This window comes from Haemaphysalis longicornis, unplaced genomic scaffold, assembly GCF_048455015.1.
Source record: "Haemaphysalis longicornis isolate Haplotype H1 unplaced genomic scaffold, Haemaphysalis longicornis Haplotype H1 scaffold_4, whole genome shotgun sequence".
In the NCBI taxonomy this organism is placed as follows: domain Eukaryota; kingdom Metazoa; phylum Arthropoda; class Arachnida; order Ixodida; family Ixodidae; genus Haemaphysalis; species Haemaphysalis longicornis.
The window spans coordinates 5,120,715-5,140,361 of record NW_027526361.1 but is presented as its reverse complement, the minus strand read 5'-3'; the positions used below and the strand labels follow the sequence as shown (position 1 = coordinate 5,140,361).

Sequence of the window (19,647 nt, the reverse complement as noted above, 5' to 3'; positions counted from 1 at the left end):
CTTCAGACCCAGCCAGAAACAATGCTTAATCACACGAATCGTTTGCTGAACTAATCTGTCCTTATAGCTGTTGCTCGCTTTAACAGCTGTGCAGCAAGTTTGCCAAATTATTTCTTACATACACGTTTCACTATTGATGAAGCGTGATTACCTGAATAACCGATACTTTGGCTCATCTGTTGAAATGCATAATGACCCAACGTTGTCATCCAGATTGTCGCAGCAACTTATAATCCACAGGATCAAGCTGGACGGCCAGTGTGACATACATACTTATGCAGTGTCTGTCAAGGAATTGCAAGCCTGCAAAGAAATGAAGCCGAAACATAGCTGCAATGCAATTGCATGCGTCAAAGAAAAGCACTTGGGTTAAAACTTAGTTTGAAAAAAAGTCATTGGATTAATTGCTAATGCTAAAATAAAACATACTGCTGCAATATTGTAATAGAACGATTCTGCAGTACATTCATTTTTTGCTGGCTACATAATGAAATGGTATGGTTACTAATTGATCAAGTTATAGCTTGTACTCACTGGCGAGGCACGCATGCAGGCAACCATGTGAGTGCGCCATCACTGGTTACGTCGGGCTCTGTGGGATGGCGGTACTTGTCCGTGCTAGCACGTGTTGTGTTGGACGTTCCAAACTCTACTCCACTGAACGCTAAGTAATGCCTTGACTCCGATGTGAGTGTGATTAATAACGTCTCTGTGACACCACTGTTGAGAATCGGGTTGAAATGGAGCAGACAACGCACGCCAGCGTTTTTCCTTCTTCGGCGTGCGGGTGCATGGCACAAGCCGCACCATGTCCGTGGCGCATCGGCCATGTCCATGTCTGTTCCCAGTGTTTCCAAGCGAAGAAATTGATAGCTTAACTTTTAAATAAATACCACCTATACGTTTTTTTAACGCAGCTTGTGCCTTGTGCACAATTGTAAGAAATACCAATAAAAAAAACATTCAAACTAGCTTTAAAATACCCGAGGACCCCCTAAAATATGCTAGAGAAATACTTGGACTGTGAGGATGAAAGTGAAATTTGGTTCACTCAAAAGACTGCTTTGTCCCAATATAACAGCAATGCCCATTGTCATGCAAACTTCGAACAAAGAAACTAGATGTGAAAAACAGATGCGGCAGTGGCAACTCACCAGCAAATTCCCCGTCCAGCCCTTATGGCATCACAAGGACTTGTTTGCACAATTGGCAGCGGCCGACAAAAGCCACCCCCAAGAAACACGACTTTGCAATAATGGTGCCTCTAAGTTTTGTTTGATGCTATTGTGCATGTGGATGCTACTGTGCAATTAACACAAAACATTTTTAGTAATTAGTATTGGTACATTACAAATTTGAAAGTTTTTCCCTGTTCATCTGTTTTCGTGTTACGGCATGGAGTTGAGCGATTTATCAAAGGCTATTTCAAGTTAGACAAAGTTGTGCTTTGTCTTCACGGTACCTTTGAGACGAACCACGTGTTTCAGCACTTCGGCAGCCACTTCATTTCACACTTTCAGCTAGCAAAAAAAGCTTCGAGAGGCCATTTTTTTTGCCCAGACATTTTTATACAGCATAGAATAAGAGACCTGGAACCAAAGCAAGCAGTTTCCAAAAAATTGCTTTCTCCACTATTTCCGCCGCCTGAACTTTACGTCCCCCTTGCATCTGGTTATAAGCTTGAGACCAGCTTAGCATATTGAGACCATGGAATACCAGACAGACACCAGATAGACAGACACCAGACCATGGAATACCAGACAGATAGTAGACACAAAACACCTGCAAACCCACTGCATCTGCATGCCTGCGTGGGCACTTTTCTCATCCCCACTATCTGTGAAACAGGAATTGTGTGCCCGGTGGCCACGACTCCTTTGCTGTTATGCCAGAACTGGAGGGCTTTATACGCAACTTTTATGAGCTAATATGAAGTCCAGAAAGCAGAACAGCGATCCACCAAGGCTTAGGGAATTGGCACCGACTGGAGCCAGAAGCAGTAGAAATGCACAGGTTGCTGCTAAAGAGATGTGGATGGTGACCTGTCATGAAAATCCACTCTGCCCAGCACACAAGGTGCATACTCTTGCGTGGTCAACTTCTCGGGAAAAGCACAGCTGCGAGTTTTTTTTTACTAACAGTGCTTAGATGTAAAGAAAGGAGGCTCGTTCAGTCAACACGTTTAATAGCCATGCGTGTATACAGCACTGCACTGACCCAGATCACGCCGGCAATTGCTATACACAATCTACAAAGCCCAGCACATTCCTTTACTGCACTGGACAACCAACTGGCCAATAAGCGAAGCACAATTAGAGAAATCTACATCCGGTATGCACAATATGTGGGGCTGGGAATGCCACTTCAGCTGCCTCTTTCCCCTGCACACACTAGACTAGATATGGCACGCGCTGTCCCAACAATTTGACAAGAGACACGGCATTAATGGAAATATGCCGGCAAGATGCAAACACAACAAATGCTGCACCATGAAAGCGAAGCGTGAGCAGGAAAAAGTAATGTTGCCGAACCAGCTCGTTAAAAGGCTGTCCCCCTCCTTTGTCAGGCACCACTTTGCAATATAACACACAACTGTCGGTGAGTTGGCAGAAAAAGAGAGAAATTAGGTATTGTTCTCATCGCCCTCGCATGCCCAGCTTCGTACAGAGTCAGGTAGGCTCCCTGAAGCAGAAGTCAACAAAGCTAGGACATACGGTTCGTGTGGCTGCAAAACGGAAAGCAAAAACGCAGAGTCACGATGCGCGGTTCGGCAGTGAGCACAATCACAGAGCACGAAATGCATCACACGTTCTGCTTTGGTGCCAGCTCTCTTGATCAGGGCAATTAATTTCATGCCGCAACAGTGCACAGACAATTTGGAAACACCGCCTGAAGTGCAGCACGACTCCCGTGAGTCAGACTCCAAGTGCCAACGGGCTCAGACCTGGCTATACACGCGCAGAAGCAGTTATTACAGTTTTGGGAAAATTTCATTTTGCTCAATATATCTCTGATACACATTTTCAGCTAAACCACATTCAAAGCTGGTTATACTGAGCGCACAATGTAACAGCACTGAACAGCATAATTTTAAAAACAAGATAACGGCTGGTCTTGCATACACTTTTAACATAACTTTGTGTAGCAATGTGCAATAGATGTACTCTTTGCAGGTTGCTTGCTTCCCAAACAGTTACTAAAAGAAATTGCAAAAAAGTGCAAAAAATCTGAGAAAATGATCAAAGAGTGCTATAACAATTTCCTAACTGCAGTGTACTGACACACAAAGCGGAGAATTGAACCCACAGCCTGTTTAAGACAGGAATGTTGCTCTAGTCCCGCAACAGCAGTGAACGGGAACACCTTTTTCACAGAACAAGCAAACAGCAGCAGCACGTACACCAAAGGCAGGCTGGAAACTGCACAATGATATGCATGAACGCTCTGTGTCCATCTCTTCCAACAGTGCGGACGTGTCGCACGTTAGTAACAACTACACGTAACTGGCACTGCTGCCAAAAAGACAGATTGGGATGCAGCAACCAGGGAATCTACAGACATCCTGCATCCAGTCATACTGAAACTTTCTAGGGCTGTACAAACAAGATCACCCATTTTTTTTGTACACAACGCAAAGTGGGAACTAAAGGCTGTGCACATGTCAAGAGGTCTTTGCTCTCTAGTAACTACCCTCCACAAGACAAGCTGCTTACCCATCACTGCGTCTCATAAAAGGGGCTGGAACTGATTCACAAGTTTCGAGAGAGGCACGTGCCAAAATGACAGTATTTTGGCAACAGGATTATAAACATCTCGTACGTGCCAACTATTACAGAATTTACCGAAGGCTAAACCGCTGCACATGAACCCCCGGTGGTCAAAACTAATCCGGAGCCCTACACCACGGGGCGCCTCATAGCCCAGTGTTAGCTTCGGAGCACTAAACCCCACGATCAATCAGAACTTGCATACAACTGCTTCCTACACGAATTAGAGATACTGTGTTCACATTCTTTGTTAAAGTTGCAGATACTCACTGATAAATGCCCACCAGAACCCACTACCAAGAGAATTTAAAGCCTTATATCTCTCTTTAATATGGTTAAAAGCTTTCCTTTATTCAGGGTTAAGTTGACTGAATTATAAAATTATAAAAACCAAGCTTATTAAAAAAAAAACTTTCTTCCAGCTACTTTTCAAAAACCACTTCTCATGGGCAGTAATGTTGACCTCGAGCCTCTGAGAGTAAAAAATATTCATATTCGGCACATTTATTCTTTTTTATATGGTGGTTCTGGCGGCATCATTTTACTCCACCCACGTATACGCCAAAACCTGAAATCTGGATATTGAAACCTGAAATTTGATTATTTCTCTTGTCAAGCCGGCCATTGATGATATGGACTTACACAAACTTCCTAATTAATGCTAACGAACTTCACAAAGCATTGAAACTAATCTGAAAAACTATGACAGACCTAAATTCTGATGTAAGAGAGGAAATCTAATTTGCCTTTTAAAATGCAACAAATATCATTGTTACCTTATACAACTAAGATGTCCGAGTCCCTTCCTTTGCCTTCACTAGACTTCAATGCCCTACAGCACCTGCCTTATGTTGCAACTTGTGAAAAACATGAATGGAGCAAAGCTTGACCCAAAGAAGCGCACAAATAGTAGAACGCAATGCTAAAACTGCACTGCTTGAAATAACTACGTTTGGTTTAACAATATATACAGACAATATCCAACACTAGAACATCTACACACTACTGAAAGAATAAAAAAAGGCCAACAACACTCATACAGCAAGAAATAGAATTATATGGCAATTCACTTCAGGTGTATCAAAGCTATCAATATGCTTATTTTAGATTTGTCATGCACAGTTTAAACACTGGCTGTGAAATGCACCAAGGACCCATTTACAAACTTCGCATGATGTGCATTCATACAGGCCTCCCACAAGCATTTAAGCAGCATGAAGAGATCAAGCTTCAGTAGCCAAAGGATGGCAAATTTTACAATCAAGGAATGGCATGGCAGAAAAAAAATAATATAAAAAGGCCCCGGCAGCAAAGTGCCTGGTAGAACACGATACTTTCTGCATCAGTTGCCACAACTGAGGTGGCAAGGAACAAGTAAATTTCAATTCTGATCGCACATAGGGAAGGCAAAAGACCGCTGAAAGCACATTACAGAGCCTGAACACATTGATGTTCATACATGCGAAGACACTCGGGTGATGTTGCCAAGGCACCTTCAATATGGAAGGCCACCAGACCAACCCAAAAACATGGCCATGTTGTTAACAGAAATCTTAATACTTTTCCTTAATCGAGTGTCTTTGTTACGAGTGAATGTTTCAATGGCTACGAAATAAGCAAGTTGGAAGCTCAAGATCTAGCTGAAACGCACCACATCAATGAGAGCGTACACCAACTAGCATAGAGCACACAATCATGCATGCCATGTCCGTGAGCAGCACTATGCTTTGTAAGATGCAACCCTCCCTTTGCAGTTTTTGCTCTAGTGAGTTTGTATTGTATTACAAAAATTCAACACAAAAGCTAAAAACAAGCCAGGTAAATTGAAAGCAAAGATTTCTTGGAGGTTTTTATAAAATCAAGCGAGTGCAAAAAACAACCCAATGCTGCGCAAACGCTAACAAGTTGCTGCCATTAAAAGAAAAGCTATTCATTCAGCTTAAAAGGCAGGACGACAGAAAAATGATAGGAATCGCATTTAGAGGTGAGCTACACGAACTCGAGCTACATTATTTTATTTACTGTGACAAGCATTCTTGTCCCTGCCGTAACCTGCCCGACAGTCTTACCATATAATAAGCACTGCTAAGCAGCTCACTTTTACATGGTAATGATGCTCACAATCAGTGCACTCCTTTTTTTGTTTTGTTTTTTGTTTTCATAGTGATGTGGCCCACAAATGCAGAAGGACCAGCCTGATAAACTGCTCAGACATTTTGGTCTTCCGCATTGTACATAAACTGCACATTACGCAATCTATGAGTGTTCATGTGCCCGGTTTCAAGAACTGCCAACGGTGTGGCTAGATGCCAAATACACACATAGTCTAACTTCTAAGCCACAGGTATCGCTGTGAACAGCGGTCTTTAGCCATCCCTATACCATCTCGCACCGCTTCCCGAAAGACAGCAAGCGTTGCTGCCGCTGTAACAACGCAATTGCACCAACCCTATAGACCTACGTATCTATGTATGTACATATATCAGGGGGGGGGGGGCAGTACGTGCGCATGTACTTGGGGGCGGAGAGCGGAAAGTGGATTAACCCAGGTTGAACTGGTGCTCGGAGCCGTTGGCGAGCATGAGGATCACAATGCGGCTCGTCACCCACACCAGGCGGGCCATCTTGAGCGGGTTGGCACGCACGCTGTCCGGCAGGGGCGGCGTCGAGTAGGTGCGCACGCAGCGCGTCTGCGCATTGCCCAGCCCAAACAGCCCCGTCGCCGTCTGCACAGGCAAGGAAAGAGACAGCTCCTCACCGACTGCTGACGGACGGCCCCTCTTGTGGCTATCCCTACCAGAGCACAATTGGCCCTTGGGCGACAAGGCATGCTTTTGTGCCCAAGAGGGCTCTTTTGCATGCACACAGTATCAATTAGAAGCTCGGCTGCTTCTGTTCCCTCACATCTGTCGGGTAAAAAGTCCTACTGCCCAGTTCAAAAGCAGCGGCCTCACACTTAGCAGCAATTGCCACTGCATTGTCACAGCCGGAAATTGTAAGTTGAGATTATTTGCAAATTTGAATATCAGGAATTCAGACTTTAATTAAATTAAACTTATTCAGCACGCGTTCAAAACTTGAATATCTGCCCACTGCATAATTCACCCCCCTTCCCTCAACTTGCTTCGGCTTGACTGTTCAACGCCGCCTGTATAAACATTGCCTAACGCGTGAGTAAAAAATGGCCAAACAGCCACTCTCCTGTTGCTCTCTACTACCCTTTCCCGCTCCGTAGCCTTCCTGCGTGCTTTCATGTCCGCCAGCCAGCGCCGCTTCTCGGAAACTATGCAAAATAGTTGAGTTTGTCTAGCGTTCCCCAGGCGGCGCTCCGACACCTTCGAGGCAAGCTGACAGACACATGCTGCGGAGGTAGGTGCAGTGTTCGCGACTCGCGAGCAGTGACGTAAGGCGGGGCGTCCGCCGGCGCGCGTCACATAGCGGTGGAGTGGCTGAACTAAGCGTCCCTACCCTTCCCATTGGAAGGCGGGCGACGTGTCAGGCAATGTTTATACAGGCGGCGTTGGACTGTTTGACCACTTCTAACAACTGGAATGCATCCATCCGAAAATACGCTGAAAAAAAAAGGGGGGGGGGGGAATCAGCGAACTTCCATGCACAATGAAAGAAACTACAGCACAATAGTATTACTCCAGATGTCTTTCACATAGTACTCACAATTCAGTGTTGCCAGATGGTGAAATTCGGCACCAGATGGTGAAAATCTGGTGTTAAAGGGACACTGAAGTGATTTGTAAACATTGCAGGATCACCTGAGCAAATTGTTGTCTGGAGTCTATAGGCCATGTTTCGACCACTCTCGCTGCATCATACAACTTTAGTAAAAAAAAATCAATTCAAAAGTTCTGTCCTCTCTGCATCTCCCTTGCAGATTTCCTATCACATTTCATATGATGCTCAATCGAGATGGCTTGGCTTGACTGCACACTGCACGGCTCATTGACGCTCTGACAGAATAGGTCGGCCTAGTATTTAGTTGGCCGGCTGCCGGCGGGTCGCAGTTTGTTTGCTCAGTCGGAACTAAGCCACAACACGATTTGTGCCTGGAAGAATGTGCACTTAGATTGTTAGTTTGAAGACTGTATCAAGCTCTAAGTCCAAGTAGCTACACACAAGCACACATGTGAAGCTTCGCTGACTGATAGGCTAACAGAAAAACCTAAGGCCAATTAAAGGCGGGAGAAGAGTCAGCGAAGTTAATGTACGTACTAAGGAATTAAAATCACCCGAAGCTTTTACCGTGCAGCGTAAAACCAGGGTGCAGGAAGCACTTTTTTCACTGGGTGAACTAGCACAGCAGTCAGCAGCACAGCCACACATCTGCGAGCGGTTTTCACTCTAAGGAATGCAGTCGCCTGAGTTGAGATATTGTGGGAATTCGCAGACGCTTACTGCATGGGCGTTATTCAAGAAATAGTCATCTAACCTTCTTGTAATGCTAAAACTAAATAAAATTGTGAACAGGCTATACAGCATATACCTTATATCTCCGTTCCTGACAGCGCTGGCTTGTGGCCGAGTGGTCTGGAACGCTAGGTGTATATTTGGAAGTCCCAAGTCCCAATCCTCAATAGCGCAAGTTTTTTTTTTAGTTGATTTATTTGTTTCTGGGCAATGTTTTCTGAACTGAAATCGCCGCTTTTGCGCTGTAACATTCATTGCTCCATGAGCGAGTTCACAGAATGCGTGCAGACTGACACTGATGTGCTGGTGAGTTCTCGTTGGCGTGGTGTTGCCATAAGCACAGACTGCTTGCGGGCACAGTGCCGAATCAGCCGACCCCTTGGCCTGGTGCGGATGCGCCTCTTACGATATGGGCAGGAGCCAGGCAAGCTCCAAAGATGGGGGAAAAGCGCATCGCATTTGAGTGTCTCCAAGCCGTGCTGGTCATCTTATTTTACAGCCGACAACAAGGCGGAAGCGTGCTGTGCCGATTACAGAGATCGAGCATGCCCATCCAGTGGTAACGTCAGATGCCAAGCATGTTGTCTCACAAAACCAAAACCAAATCTGGTCCGAATTCTAATCTTGAACATCATTAAATCAACATCGCAGCTCGTTGCGCGTCACTGCTGTGTTGTTGCGGCCGCCACAAATGTCGCATAGTATTATTTCTTCTTTTAGGCTTTATAAAATAAATACTGCCTTATTGACCAGATGAACAGTGAAAAGTGTGCCCACTTTAGACAGCCTATGCAATGCAAACAAAACCAAAAGCTTGGCAAATCTACTCCAGTGAATTTCAAGGTACCTGTGCGTCTACACCAGACAATACCCGGTGAAAAGCGGTGAAACAAAAGTGTGTTACTGCTTAGAACCATGGTTTTCCTTCTCTGAATGGACGCTTTTACAGCACCTAAACACCACAAGTGACTGCATGCTAGTGTGCTGGATAAGTATTTTTGGTTTTTCCCAGCCCTTGCAAGTAATGAAAACTCAAATGTGACATTTTGCATTTGAAAGAGAACCACACTGACTAACATGCAATTCGAAATTCTTTATGCAGAAAGTTCCATTCATAATAATTCTCAATAACATGTTTTGTATGGCATGTCGATTGCAGAGTAAGCAGTAAAATGTTGAATGATTAGAAGGTGAGGGTGCAGTTTGGAGAGTCAAAAAAATCGCCTCATATATATATATATATATATATATATATATATATATATATATATATTGCCGTGAACCACGTATGGGTTTGTTTATTTATCGTTTGTTTTTACTGCCCGGCCACGCCCAGCTCTGTTATCTGTGTCCCAAGTGAAGCGCGTCTTTCATTCTTTATTTTTTATGCCGCAAGGGCTATCTCATTCAGATAAGCAGACTGTTTCATCTTAACCTTACTAGCCCAGAATAATCTTCTCTGATCTACAATGTTCAAGATGTAAATCGACGGTTCCACAAACACTCGCGTCGAAAGATAAAAGCCTGCAGAGCAGACGTCGTGGCATTCCTTTCAATGATCCTCGCCTGCGCAAGTCAATTTGTTGTACTCTGTATTCTTTTGAGTTGTTAAGGGAGCACAAGTTCACTCCAATAAATTTGTTTTCCTTGAAGACAACTGCGTCGTCTTTGGCCACGTGACAATATATATATAGTATATATACTGAGCTTCAAATATAAGGCGGGGTACTGTATTTACACGATCGTAGGTCGGCCCTTTTTTTCAAATTTGACTATCCAGTGTTGGGGGGTCGACTTAGAATCGAAATCAAACCGTGTACCGCTAGTAGTGGCAAGGGAAACGAGAAATCAGGTGTGCTACAAGCTGGGGAGAGCCTTGCAGCCTCATTTCCACGGTTATAGTTGAAGGGTAGTGTATTAATTTACTGTTGCATACATTCTGGCATCAACAAAGGTGATTCCGGCTTTGAAAGTTAGCATTCATGATCTGTGCCCTTTGCACGACTAACGTCCCACCATCGCGTTCGGAAATGTACTGAACAACGTGATATGATTGTGGCTACGTTAGCGCCGCGCATTAAATCAAGGAATTCGCTAATACTTATTTTGTTTATTACGGACGAACAAAATGCTTCTTGAACGCGAATAACGTACCCACGAATAAAGGGAAATAGAGAGCGGCCGCTTCTGCCAGCCGCCATGTTTGTTTTGATATCGTGCGGCAGTGGCCGCTGCCGGTAGCTTCGATGGTTGTGATCTTGCAGTGAATGTGTTCTCATGATTGGAAGTAACGTTTCCCGCTCAACCCACAGCACACGGTATTCCGCATGCTTACACAGAAGCCTCTTTTTTTAACATCTACTGCGTGCACCACGAGCGCAAGGCTCTTGGGGGAGCATCGATCACTGATGGAAGAGCCGCCGCCGTAGGGGGGGTATTGGTAGTTGGACGGAAGAGCTTCTTTCTCGGCACTTGTTTACAGCAGCGTTCTAACTGGCTGCTTTCTGCGCTCGCTTTTTTTTTTTTTTTTTTTGAGAGAGATGCAATTTGGGGGGGTGTCGGCCTACATTCGAGTCGACTTACAATCGTGTAAATACGGTATGACTGAGACTGCGGATTTTGGAAAAGAACCTCGCATTTTATTCGAATAAATAAGTATATACATTGCATTATGCCTTATGTTTGAATATCAAGATAGGCAAAAAGTACAGTCACCATTGTGTTGGATGCGTGGCAACTTTCTGTGTGAGCATGCTGATAGCAAATGGAGTAAGGGTTCTTTTGACCAGGACTGTGACAGATACGAATAAGAATTTTTATTTCATTTAGCTCAAATCTATTTTGCTGTAATCAAAGTCTCCCCCTCCACGATGGGATAGAGAAAAGCAACAAAAACATCGCCAAAAGACTATGGCAAATTGCATGCGCAGAAGAGGTGAAGGAAGTCATTACGGCCATATTTTAGTGCTATTGAAAACTGGTGAAATTTTGACCAGGGAATGGTGTTGTTTCAGCCTCTATACAATCCGGCAATGCAGTGCACACGTGCTATCTGAATGGCAGGCACTGAGACTTGAGAGTACGGTGGGTGAAGAGTAACTCGGACAATATTGTGCAGTAGCTGTTTCATGCAACACTATCTGGCGGATATGGACCACATGGAATTTCTCAACATACCCTGCAGTGTGGTTTCACACTGAGGAGGAGCCACATTTTGCCTCCACCAGTGCCCCCGTACTGCCAGCATGCTGCGAACAAGGAGTGATTCCCCCCCCTCCGGCAGTGGGCGTACCTGCCAGAAGCAGAGCTTGTTTTCCCCGCTGGAGTAGGTGGCCAGGTATTTCCCGTCGGGGGAGAACGCACAGGCCACCACAGTGGTCGAGTGGGCGGGTATTATCTGGGGGAAGAACAGGCGGGCAGGACGCGGGAACTCACAAGAGCAGAAAATGATGAGGCACACATATGAGAGACACAGAATCAAAAATAACAAGCTAGGGAATGGGAAATTGTGCAGTCGAGTAGACTAGCACCCCCAACTCTGAACTAGCACTGCCAAGCATGCAGCGCACGCCACCGCTCTGCCCATCCCTCTCCCGGTTATCCACTCTCCCCCATTCTAGCCCCTGCGCAGGGCCATCTTCCACTTGCCTGTTATTTTGTGCTTTGCACTATATAGTAGACACTTTAATGCACAACTATCTGTTGCTTGTTTTGATGTACGAAACCTCTCGCTCACCAACTAACAAGTCCCACGTCAAGATCAGGTGTGTTTGCTCCACCTTCAGCTCAAATCATAAAAGCTAGTAAAACAAGATGAATATGGGTGGGTTGCGAGGAGGACGACAAGGTTATGCTGGACAGGTGATGCAAGAGCAAACTGAAAGTTACTAAAAAGGAAATCAAGCATGGCAAATGGTATTTTTGGAAGTACAAGTTCTGTCAAACCCACCATGCCTGTCGTGACAGTAAATATCGGCCACTACCACAAACTGATGTGGCTTTGTGGTTGGCTGCACAAATAAAAAGTTTAAGATAAAAAAAAGAGAGCAAAGAGCGAACCTGCGCCTTGGAGGCCCTCAATTCATACAGGGTCAGGTTTCCGCTCTTGGTGCCCACAGCTATGCGCCGTGTGGCTCCGCAGTAGCTGACATTGTTGAACCTGGTGAGAGAACAGGGAAGTCATTCCACAGCATCGGCTGATAGTCACGTTCCTCGACATTCAGTTATTGTATGTGGTCGCAAAGAACTCCCCATCAGCTGTGAGATGGCATGGGTACTACAGGAGGCTGGTCAGGAAGCTAGAAAAAGTAAATTTACCTCAGACGTGATTGTCCACTGCAGTGTCAGCATGAATTACACCTCCGCATCAGCTATAAGATGGCAGGTGTCCTCACAGGGGGATTCATTAAGTAGCTAGAAAGTGGTTCTAAGTGATTCTAAGCCCCCTCTCCCACATTCAGAAAAATAATTTTGGAAAAAAAGTCTGCACGCAAATCTGCATCCCTTTTTCTAAGCAACCATTGCAAGGTAGATTTCGGACGCGCGTTAGCGAGTTCAAGTTGATGTTGTGACTAGGTCATTTATGATGTGTTCAATTGCAAACCACTTGGAAGACACAGAAGACGACCTGCACGGGATACAGAGAGTGGCGGCTCAAATGGTGCACGCACTCGAGTGGTAGTGGGGTAACTGAGTATCAGACGAAAGCAGTGGTTCACCGTCTGTACGAATTTTTCTCCTGAATGAAATATTATTCGTTGCACCCATCTCATCGAGATGCTGCCGCAAAAAAAGTGCGTGTGTGTGGAGTGGGAGGGGCTTAATTTATGTTTTTCTAATCTAAGCACCCCATCACTTCGGACATCGCAAACATGCAAAAAGGGGGTGCTTAAAATTAAGTCAATACGGTATATCAAAAGTAACTTCCACCACAGTTACAGCATTGGCATGAACCTCATCACAGACAACGTAGTTGTCGCCATGAGAAAAATGTACAATGTACAAACTGACAATGAGTGTACGTATCTTCCACAGTTGAGCCTCGTTATAAGAGACATGGATGTGAGAGACAAACGGGTGTAAGAAGCACTATTCACCCACACGGGTGGCTGTCCTATCTTTCCCATTAAATTGACCTCTCTTATAACAGACGTTGGATGTAGAAGACAGTTGGTTAAAAGGGACAAGTCATCCTTGAACTTTAATCAATGACCTCGCTCGTAACAGACATTGTAACTTCAGATGCAGTGCCACCAGTCGCTAATTGCAGTTGCTTCCATTGTGGAAACACAGGTGGACGACAGACGCCTGCAGTCGCTATTTATTATAACTTCAGCAAACACACACTGGTTCAGTCAGCTATGAAATGACGATGGGTAGCCCTGCCAATGGAAATGCAACTTACAGAAGTGGTTGAAGCTTACTGCCATCCATTGGAGCGCGACCGCACATGCGGGCTCTCCCACTCACGTAGCTCCCAATCAAGAAGCATCGCAGATGTTGAGTCCTGCAAGCGTAATGAATAGCCTGAGCACACAGCGGAAGAAGCTGTGCGCTCTGGCTATTCATCACGCTCGTGAACTTAACGTCTACGATTCATCTTCCACAAACAGTGAAAGGAAAAAAAGCTCGTAGAACCGGTTGTAAAAAACAGTGTAAATACAGTCATGAAGCAAACAAAGATTCAGAACTGCTTCATAAATTCTGGGGGCTAAACATAAATTAGAATGAATCTTTTGCAACGTGCTGTAGCGTTCTTTTTAGTTTATTTTAGTCATACGGTGCCCACATTGAACTAGGGTCTGATTAGTAAGTGAAAACATGGTTCCCTGCTTATAAGAGACATCTTGTATAAGAGACAGAAACTGCTCCCCGGTACGCGTTTCTTATAAAGGGGTTCAACTGTAACATTACCTATGTGAACGTGCTACATGGAAGTGTGAAATAATTTTCACGCTGCTGTTAAAAGGCTGGGAGTCCTTGATTGATCTGATTGATTATGAGGTTCAACGCACCAAAGCTACACAGGCGATGAGGCACGCTGTAGTGGAGGGCTCCGGATTAATTTTGACCACCTGGGGATCTTTAACGTGCGCCGAAATCTTGACAAACGGGCGTTTTCACTTTTCACCTTCATCAGAAAAGTGGCTGCCGTGGCCGGGAATCAAACCCAAAAGGCTGGGAGTTGGCGAGCTGGTTTGAACAGTACTGCCCGCAGTACTGAGAATGTCCTCTGCTTTTGCTTATCTCATCGCCATCTCACTTATATTTGCCAGTAGTGGTGCAGTATACCACCATCACCCTACCCTGTTGGTGCTGAAATTCACAGGACTTGTCATCAAACTTCTTTTTTTCTTCTTCATGGCTCAGCTGGTGGCAAGGGTGAGTGGGATTTCCCATCATTCCTGTCCCTAGCTGTTGCGCTGGTAAGATTTGTGGACCCACCTGCAGATGGCCGGAAACAGCTCGTTGAGACCACGCATCTTCAGCTGTGTTGGGTCAAGGCAGTGGAGCACTATGTTCATCACCTTTGGTGCGGCCAGGAAAGATGTGGGAGGGAGAAAATGGTTGCCATTAATAGGTTGGGCGTCTCACAAGACGGCCACACTACCCTGGGTGCACGGATAAGGCCTGCTGGCCTTCTCCAACACAATGCACTTCAGTTGACTGAGGTGGAAAGAGCATGCAAGCTGTAAGCCTGCCAAAGAGTAGAAACATAAACATGACACTTACGAACATGGTGCTCATTTTTCAACATTCTGTAAAAGCAACTAGGTAGTGAAGCAGGGAGAGGGGGGTCACGAGAAGCTTTTGAAGCTTTTTTTTTTTCTTTTTCAATTTGCACACAAACTATATAAATTTATGCATGCTAAAACAACTGCGCGATTGCTGGATGTACCCTTTAGTAATGCACTGGAATTTGTTGTCATGGTGAGGTGCTGGCAGCCCTTGTGGTGGCACAAGAAACAGCCCCTTTGGCAGGGGCACTCCTTGTGTGAGAAAACTGCCCTCTGTTCCTGTTCCTTCTACAACCTCTATAAAGGCACCAGCACACAGCTAAGGTGAGCCTTAAAATTATTTTTCCATGAAACTGACGACACACTTGATACTCGCACCTGTTCAACCACCATCCCTATCTATATCGTATCATCAGCTTACGATGCCCACTGCAGGGCGAACATCTCTCCCGTCTTGCCCTGTCCGAATGCACTCTCCGCACTCAAATTCCCTTCTCTCATGCCTCCCCTGAGTTCCCAAACTTCTGTTGTCTGCCAGCACATGGCACCAAGAAGTGCTGCTATGCTAGGGGACGACTCTCTTTTGCGACAAGGTTGAAATGGGCCGTAACAAATGGCACTCCTGCTCCACACTTGCACGCGCATACTTGGAGAACCACAAATGCGCACTCGAGCGAGCAACGCCTGACAGCGATGGGGCAAATCTTGGGTGAGAGCCATCTCTGCTGCACAGTGTCTGTTTCCTGTTCAACCTTGGCCAGTTGACATAAATCCTGAATGCACTTGAGCTGCATGTGCTCCTACATCTTGGGAGGACCCTGTGCTTTGGCACAGCACTAACTTTTATTTGCTGGTGAGCCTCGCTTTCAATTGCTTCACACTTCTCTATAGCCCTACCACTGAACTTTCTGGGTACACTTCATGAAGCGTTCGTAGTGGGTCTTTTCCTGATTGACTGACAAGACAACGTCATCCACAAATCTCAAGTGGCTCAAATATTCTCCATTTATTCGTGTCCCTGACCTCTGCCAATTCAGCTACCCAAATAGTTCCTCCAGGCGATGCTAGCTATGAGGATCCCCACTCCCATCTTTCTTGGTGAAAACACAACCCAACTCAATGCGGTTATTTGCTGTTCGAACATACTACTTTAACGTTTTAATTAAAGTTTTGTTCGTCTCCCACACTACGCACAGAGGGCAGTGGGAGTTCGTAGTATGAGCCAAATGCGCTTTATTGATTGTGTGCAAGCTGTGAGGATCCTCATTCCTATTCTACTTGGTGAAAATATGGCCCGATTCATTGCAGCCTTTTTCAAAAACTTCTTGAGTTCTGCCTGGTCCATTAGAAAAAAAAAGCCTCGGATACCACCAAGGTTACACTAAGCAAGTGCAAGTGTACTAGGAAGACCCCCTGGGACACAAACTGCTCCCAAGCCAGCTCATGTAGCCGGTACAGCTGGCTAACCAGGGAAGCTGTAATGTGAGACTCCACCCGCACTGGCTGCCATTGTCGACTGAGCTGTGCTTCATGCAGCTGCCCACTGTGCTCGTGCTCGGCAGCGAGATACTTCTTCCCCCCCTTGCTTGCCAGTGTCGGCAGATGCGAGGCAGACCTCTCTAACCTGGTCTTTCATGCATGAGCATGGCGTTGCGCTGGAGGAGTTTCCTGTGCACTTGGGACCACCGGATTTCCCTTTCACCTAGCCACATAGAGCTTCGCTTCAAAACACCAAACTACGAGGGGGGCAGAAGGGAGGGAGAAAAGGCAGCCGACCTCGACGAGCAGGTCGGCGACCTCGGTCTGCATCTTGTCGATGAGCAGCTCGATGACGCGCAGGATCTCGGGGCGGGCGCGGCTCAGCACCGTCTGGTGCAGCGAGATGTTGAGCGACTGGGCGTTCTGCGCCAGCGTGTTGTAGCGGTGCACCTCACGCGCCAGGGTTGTGATGAACGGCGGAGGGCGCGCTGTGGCGATCAGGGTCAGTGCATGCCGCGCTGTGCGGCACGAGTCTGCCGCCGGGGTCAGCGGCAGCCCGTACGACATGCTGCGCCACGAGAGGGGGGTAGCAGAAGAGGCAGCAGTAGCCACGCATTAAAAGGTTTATCCCCATAGAAGTGCTGCAGGAACTACCGCTTTCAGATTGCATTCAACCATTAGCTTGAGAGAGTTCACATTAAGCCCGAGACAAGCCCCTATTAACTCTTTCGTTACGGCGGAAAAACGGCCGATTTTGAGTGCTTCCACAAAACTATTTCTTTCTCTTGAGCTAGAGGACACATTTAGCATTGCTATGCATGGAATTGTAGCTTATAGATTGCTCATACAAACACATAACAGCAGTTTTGTGAAAGGTACAATTGCTTACAGTTTATTAGTCAAATAATCAGAAAAAAAAAATGCACAAAAAAGTATACACGCAACGTATATAGGCGATTGTAATGAGCCTAAAAATTATTTTAGGAATTCTAAGATACACAAATTGTTCCTGCATTTCTTGGCTATGATTCAATATATATAAACGCTGTACACCAAGTTTTGTATTTTTGTGGGCCCGTCAACTTAGCGGAACTGACGGCTGTGCCACTCCTCGAAGCCACTCGAGTGTAAGTCGGTCATGCATCCAAGCACACTTTTAGATGCGAAGCATCTTATGCTCGGGGCTGTGTCCCTCCCTCCCTCGTCGTTGTCGTCGTCGTCCGCCGTCCGCACTCCACTGCGCATGCGCGTCTCTCCAGCCCCGTAAGCGTTTGGGCTGACGTCAGTGCAGTCCACTATAAAAAGAAATAGTTAGGCGGCGCCCGGTTTCGATCCCACGACTCTCTGGCCGCAACGGGATGTACGTGGCGCTCTTCCCAGTGTGCTACAAACCGAGACGGGAGCATGTGCTACGAACGCGCCTTACGTCCTTCACTCATTCAAGCTACGTCAAGAAGCTACTGATACAATGAAGGCACGCGAAGCTGTACGTCAACGGAAACGACGAACTGAAAACTAATGGGAACTTCAGTTGACCCCATGGCTGCTTCGCATACTACTCAGTGTTCCCCTACGGGCAGATGGTGTAATTTTTTTTGAGTTCTGACACAAAATCCTTTTCACTTTAGTGGTAAAAAACCAGACAAAAATCCAGCGCTCTTGAGAAGTGTCGCGCATCGCTCTGTAGCGGTAACCTGACACGAGTGTCAGGCTATCATTAAGGTGATAACGCGATATGACACAGCGCATTTGGCAAAATATCCCCACCGTACGTTGTCCAGACCCTACACATCAATGTGCAAAGTCGCAGTTGTGAGATAGGAAGCCCGTTTTGTTTATAAATACAGCCCAAAGTCAAAAACAGACCTACCTGGCAGCACCTGTCGGTCTGAGGCATTTAAATGAGAGCGTCTTCATCAAAACTAAAATCTAGCAAATCCACATCGTTCGTGGAGTCATCACTGCCGCTGGGGTAACAAAAATCAGCAGCAACAGCTGCCAAACTCCCTGCCACAGCTGTCCGCTTTTGCGGAGTGCACCGTGAAGCGGACGCCGTTTTCACACAACTCGCCACTATCGCGGGTTCAAATTTCCCTCTTGGCATGGTCTCTGCACGCGAAATATTGTTGCGTCTTAGTAGACGGAGGTGTAGATAGCAGGATGGCGATGTACCTATTTATTAGGCGTAGCGCTACACCGAAGAGTAGAGGCAGCACGGCGAGGCTCAGCGAAGATGGCTGAATCAGTCTGGCCCGCGAGCGGACCCACACATTTATGTCGTCGTCTTCAAAAACCTGGTTGGCCAAGAAGCACGGAACGTAGCACTAACTGGGGATTGAACTTTGCACGGCGATCGCACACATCGCAAGCAGGGCATCGCGGCTTGACAAATATCCACGTGACATTTGCCCCCTCGTCGAGACAGCATCGTCCCGATGCGTGCAAAGCTCTTGGAAAAAAATAAATGGATGCGCTTGCGGCATTGTCCCTCAACGTGTGAGATAGGGCTTCATACGCACGACATGAACGACGTCAGGGCGGCGGTTACGCTGGCGTTGAGAAACAATTCCGTCGTCCACAACCTCGTAGGTTACGTCGCTAAGTTGGCGCAAAACTCTATAAGGACCAAAGTAGCGTTTTAGGAGCTTTTCAGAGAGTCCTCGACGTCGAACAGGAGCCCATATCCAGACTCGTTCGCCGGTTTTGAAAACGGCAGTCCTGTGACGGAGGTTGTAACGGTGCGTGTCATAGCGCTGTTGCTGCCTTGTTCGTAAGCGCGCCAGTTGACCCTTCCGCTCGTTCCGTAAACTCATTTAGCTGCATGTTGTCGTTGCTGGTGTCGTGAGGCAGCATTGCGTCCAACATAGTGGTCACGGGACGGCCGTAAAGGAGGAAGAACGGCGTCATCCGGGTCGTGTCTTGTTGAGCCGTATTGTAAGCGAATGTCACATATGGCAATACGGCGTCCCAGGTCTTGTGCTCGGCGTCGGTGTACATACTCAGCATATCCGCTATTGTTTTGTTGAGCCGCTCAGTCAACCCGTTTGTCTGCGGGTGGTACGCTGTTGATGTCCGATGTGCTGTACCGCTGAGTTGCATCACTGCGTCGACAAGCCCAGCAGTAAACGCTTTGCCTCTGTCCGTAATAACAATGGCCGGGGCACCGTGCCGGAGAACAATGTTGTCAATAAAAAACTTGGCAACCTCGAATGCAGTTCCTCTTTGGAGGGCTTTTGTTTCTG

The 19,647-nt window shown here is 46.4% G+C and overlaps 1 protein-coding gene across 6 annotated transcripts in view; it reads right to left on the bottom strand.

The window, feature by feature from the left end:
* Positions 1-2,168: 2,168 nt before the first annotated feature.
* Rbcn-3b (WD repeat-containing protein Rbcn-3B) overlaps positions 2,169-19,647 on the bottom strand; it is a 94,322-nt gene continuing 76,843 nt past the window's right edge. For all 6 annotated transcript variants that reach the window (XM_077705721.1, XM_077705724.1, XM_077705726.1 and 3 more), the window contains 5 exons: positions 16,703-16,973; positions 14,634-14,716; positions 12,249-12,348; positions 11,482-11,586; positions 2,169-6,493 (listed from right to left, as the gene is read on the bottom strand). In XM_077705721.1, the coding sequence (XP_077561847.1) occupies positions 6,308-6,493; positions 11,482-11,586; positions 12,249-12,348; positions 14,634-14,716; positions 16,703-16,973 (745 nt within the window). In that variant the 3' untranslated portion in view covers positions 2,169-6,307. The remainder of the gene's footprint in view (positions 6,494-11,481; positions 11,587-12,248; positions 12,349-14,633; positions 14,717-16,702; positions 16,974-19,647) is intronic.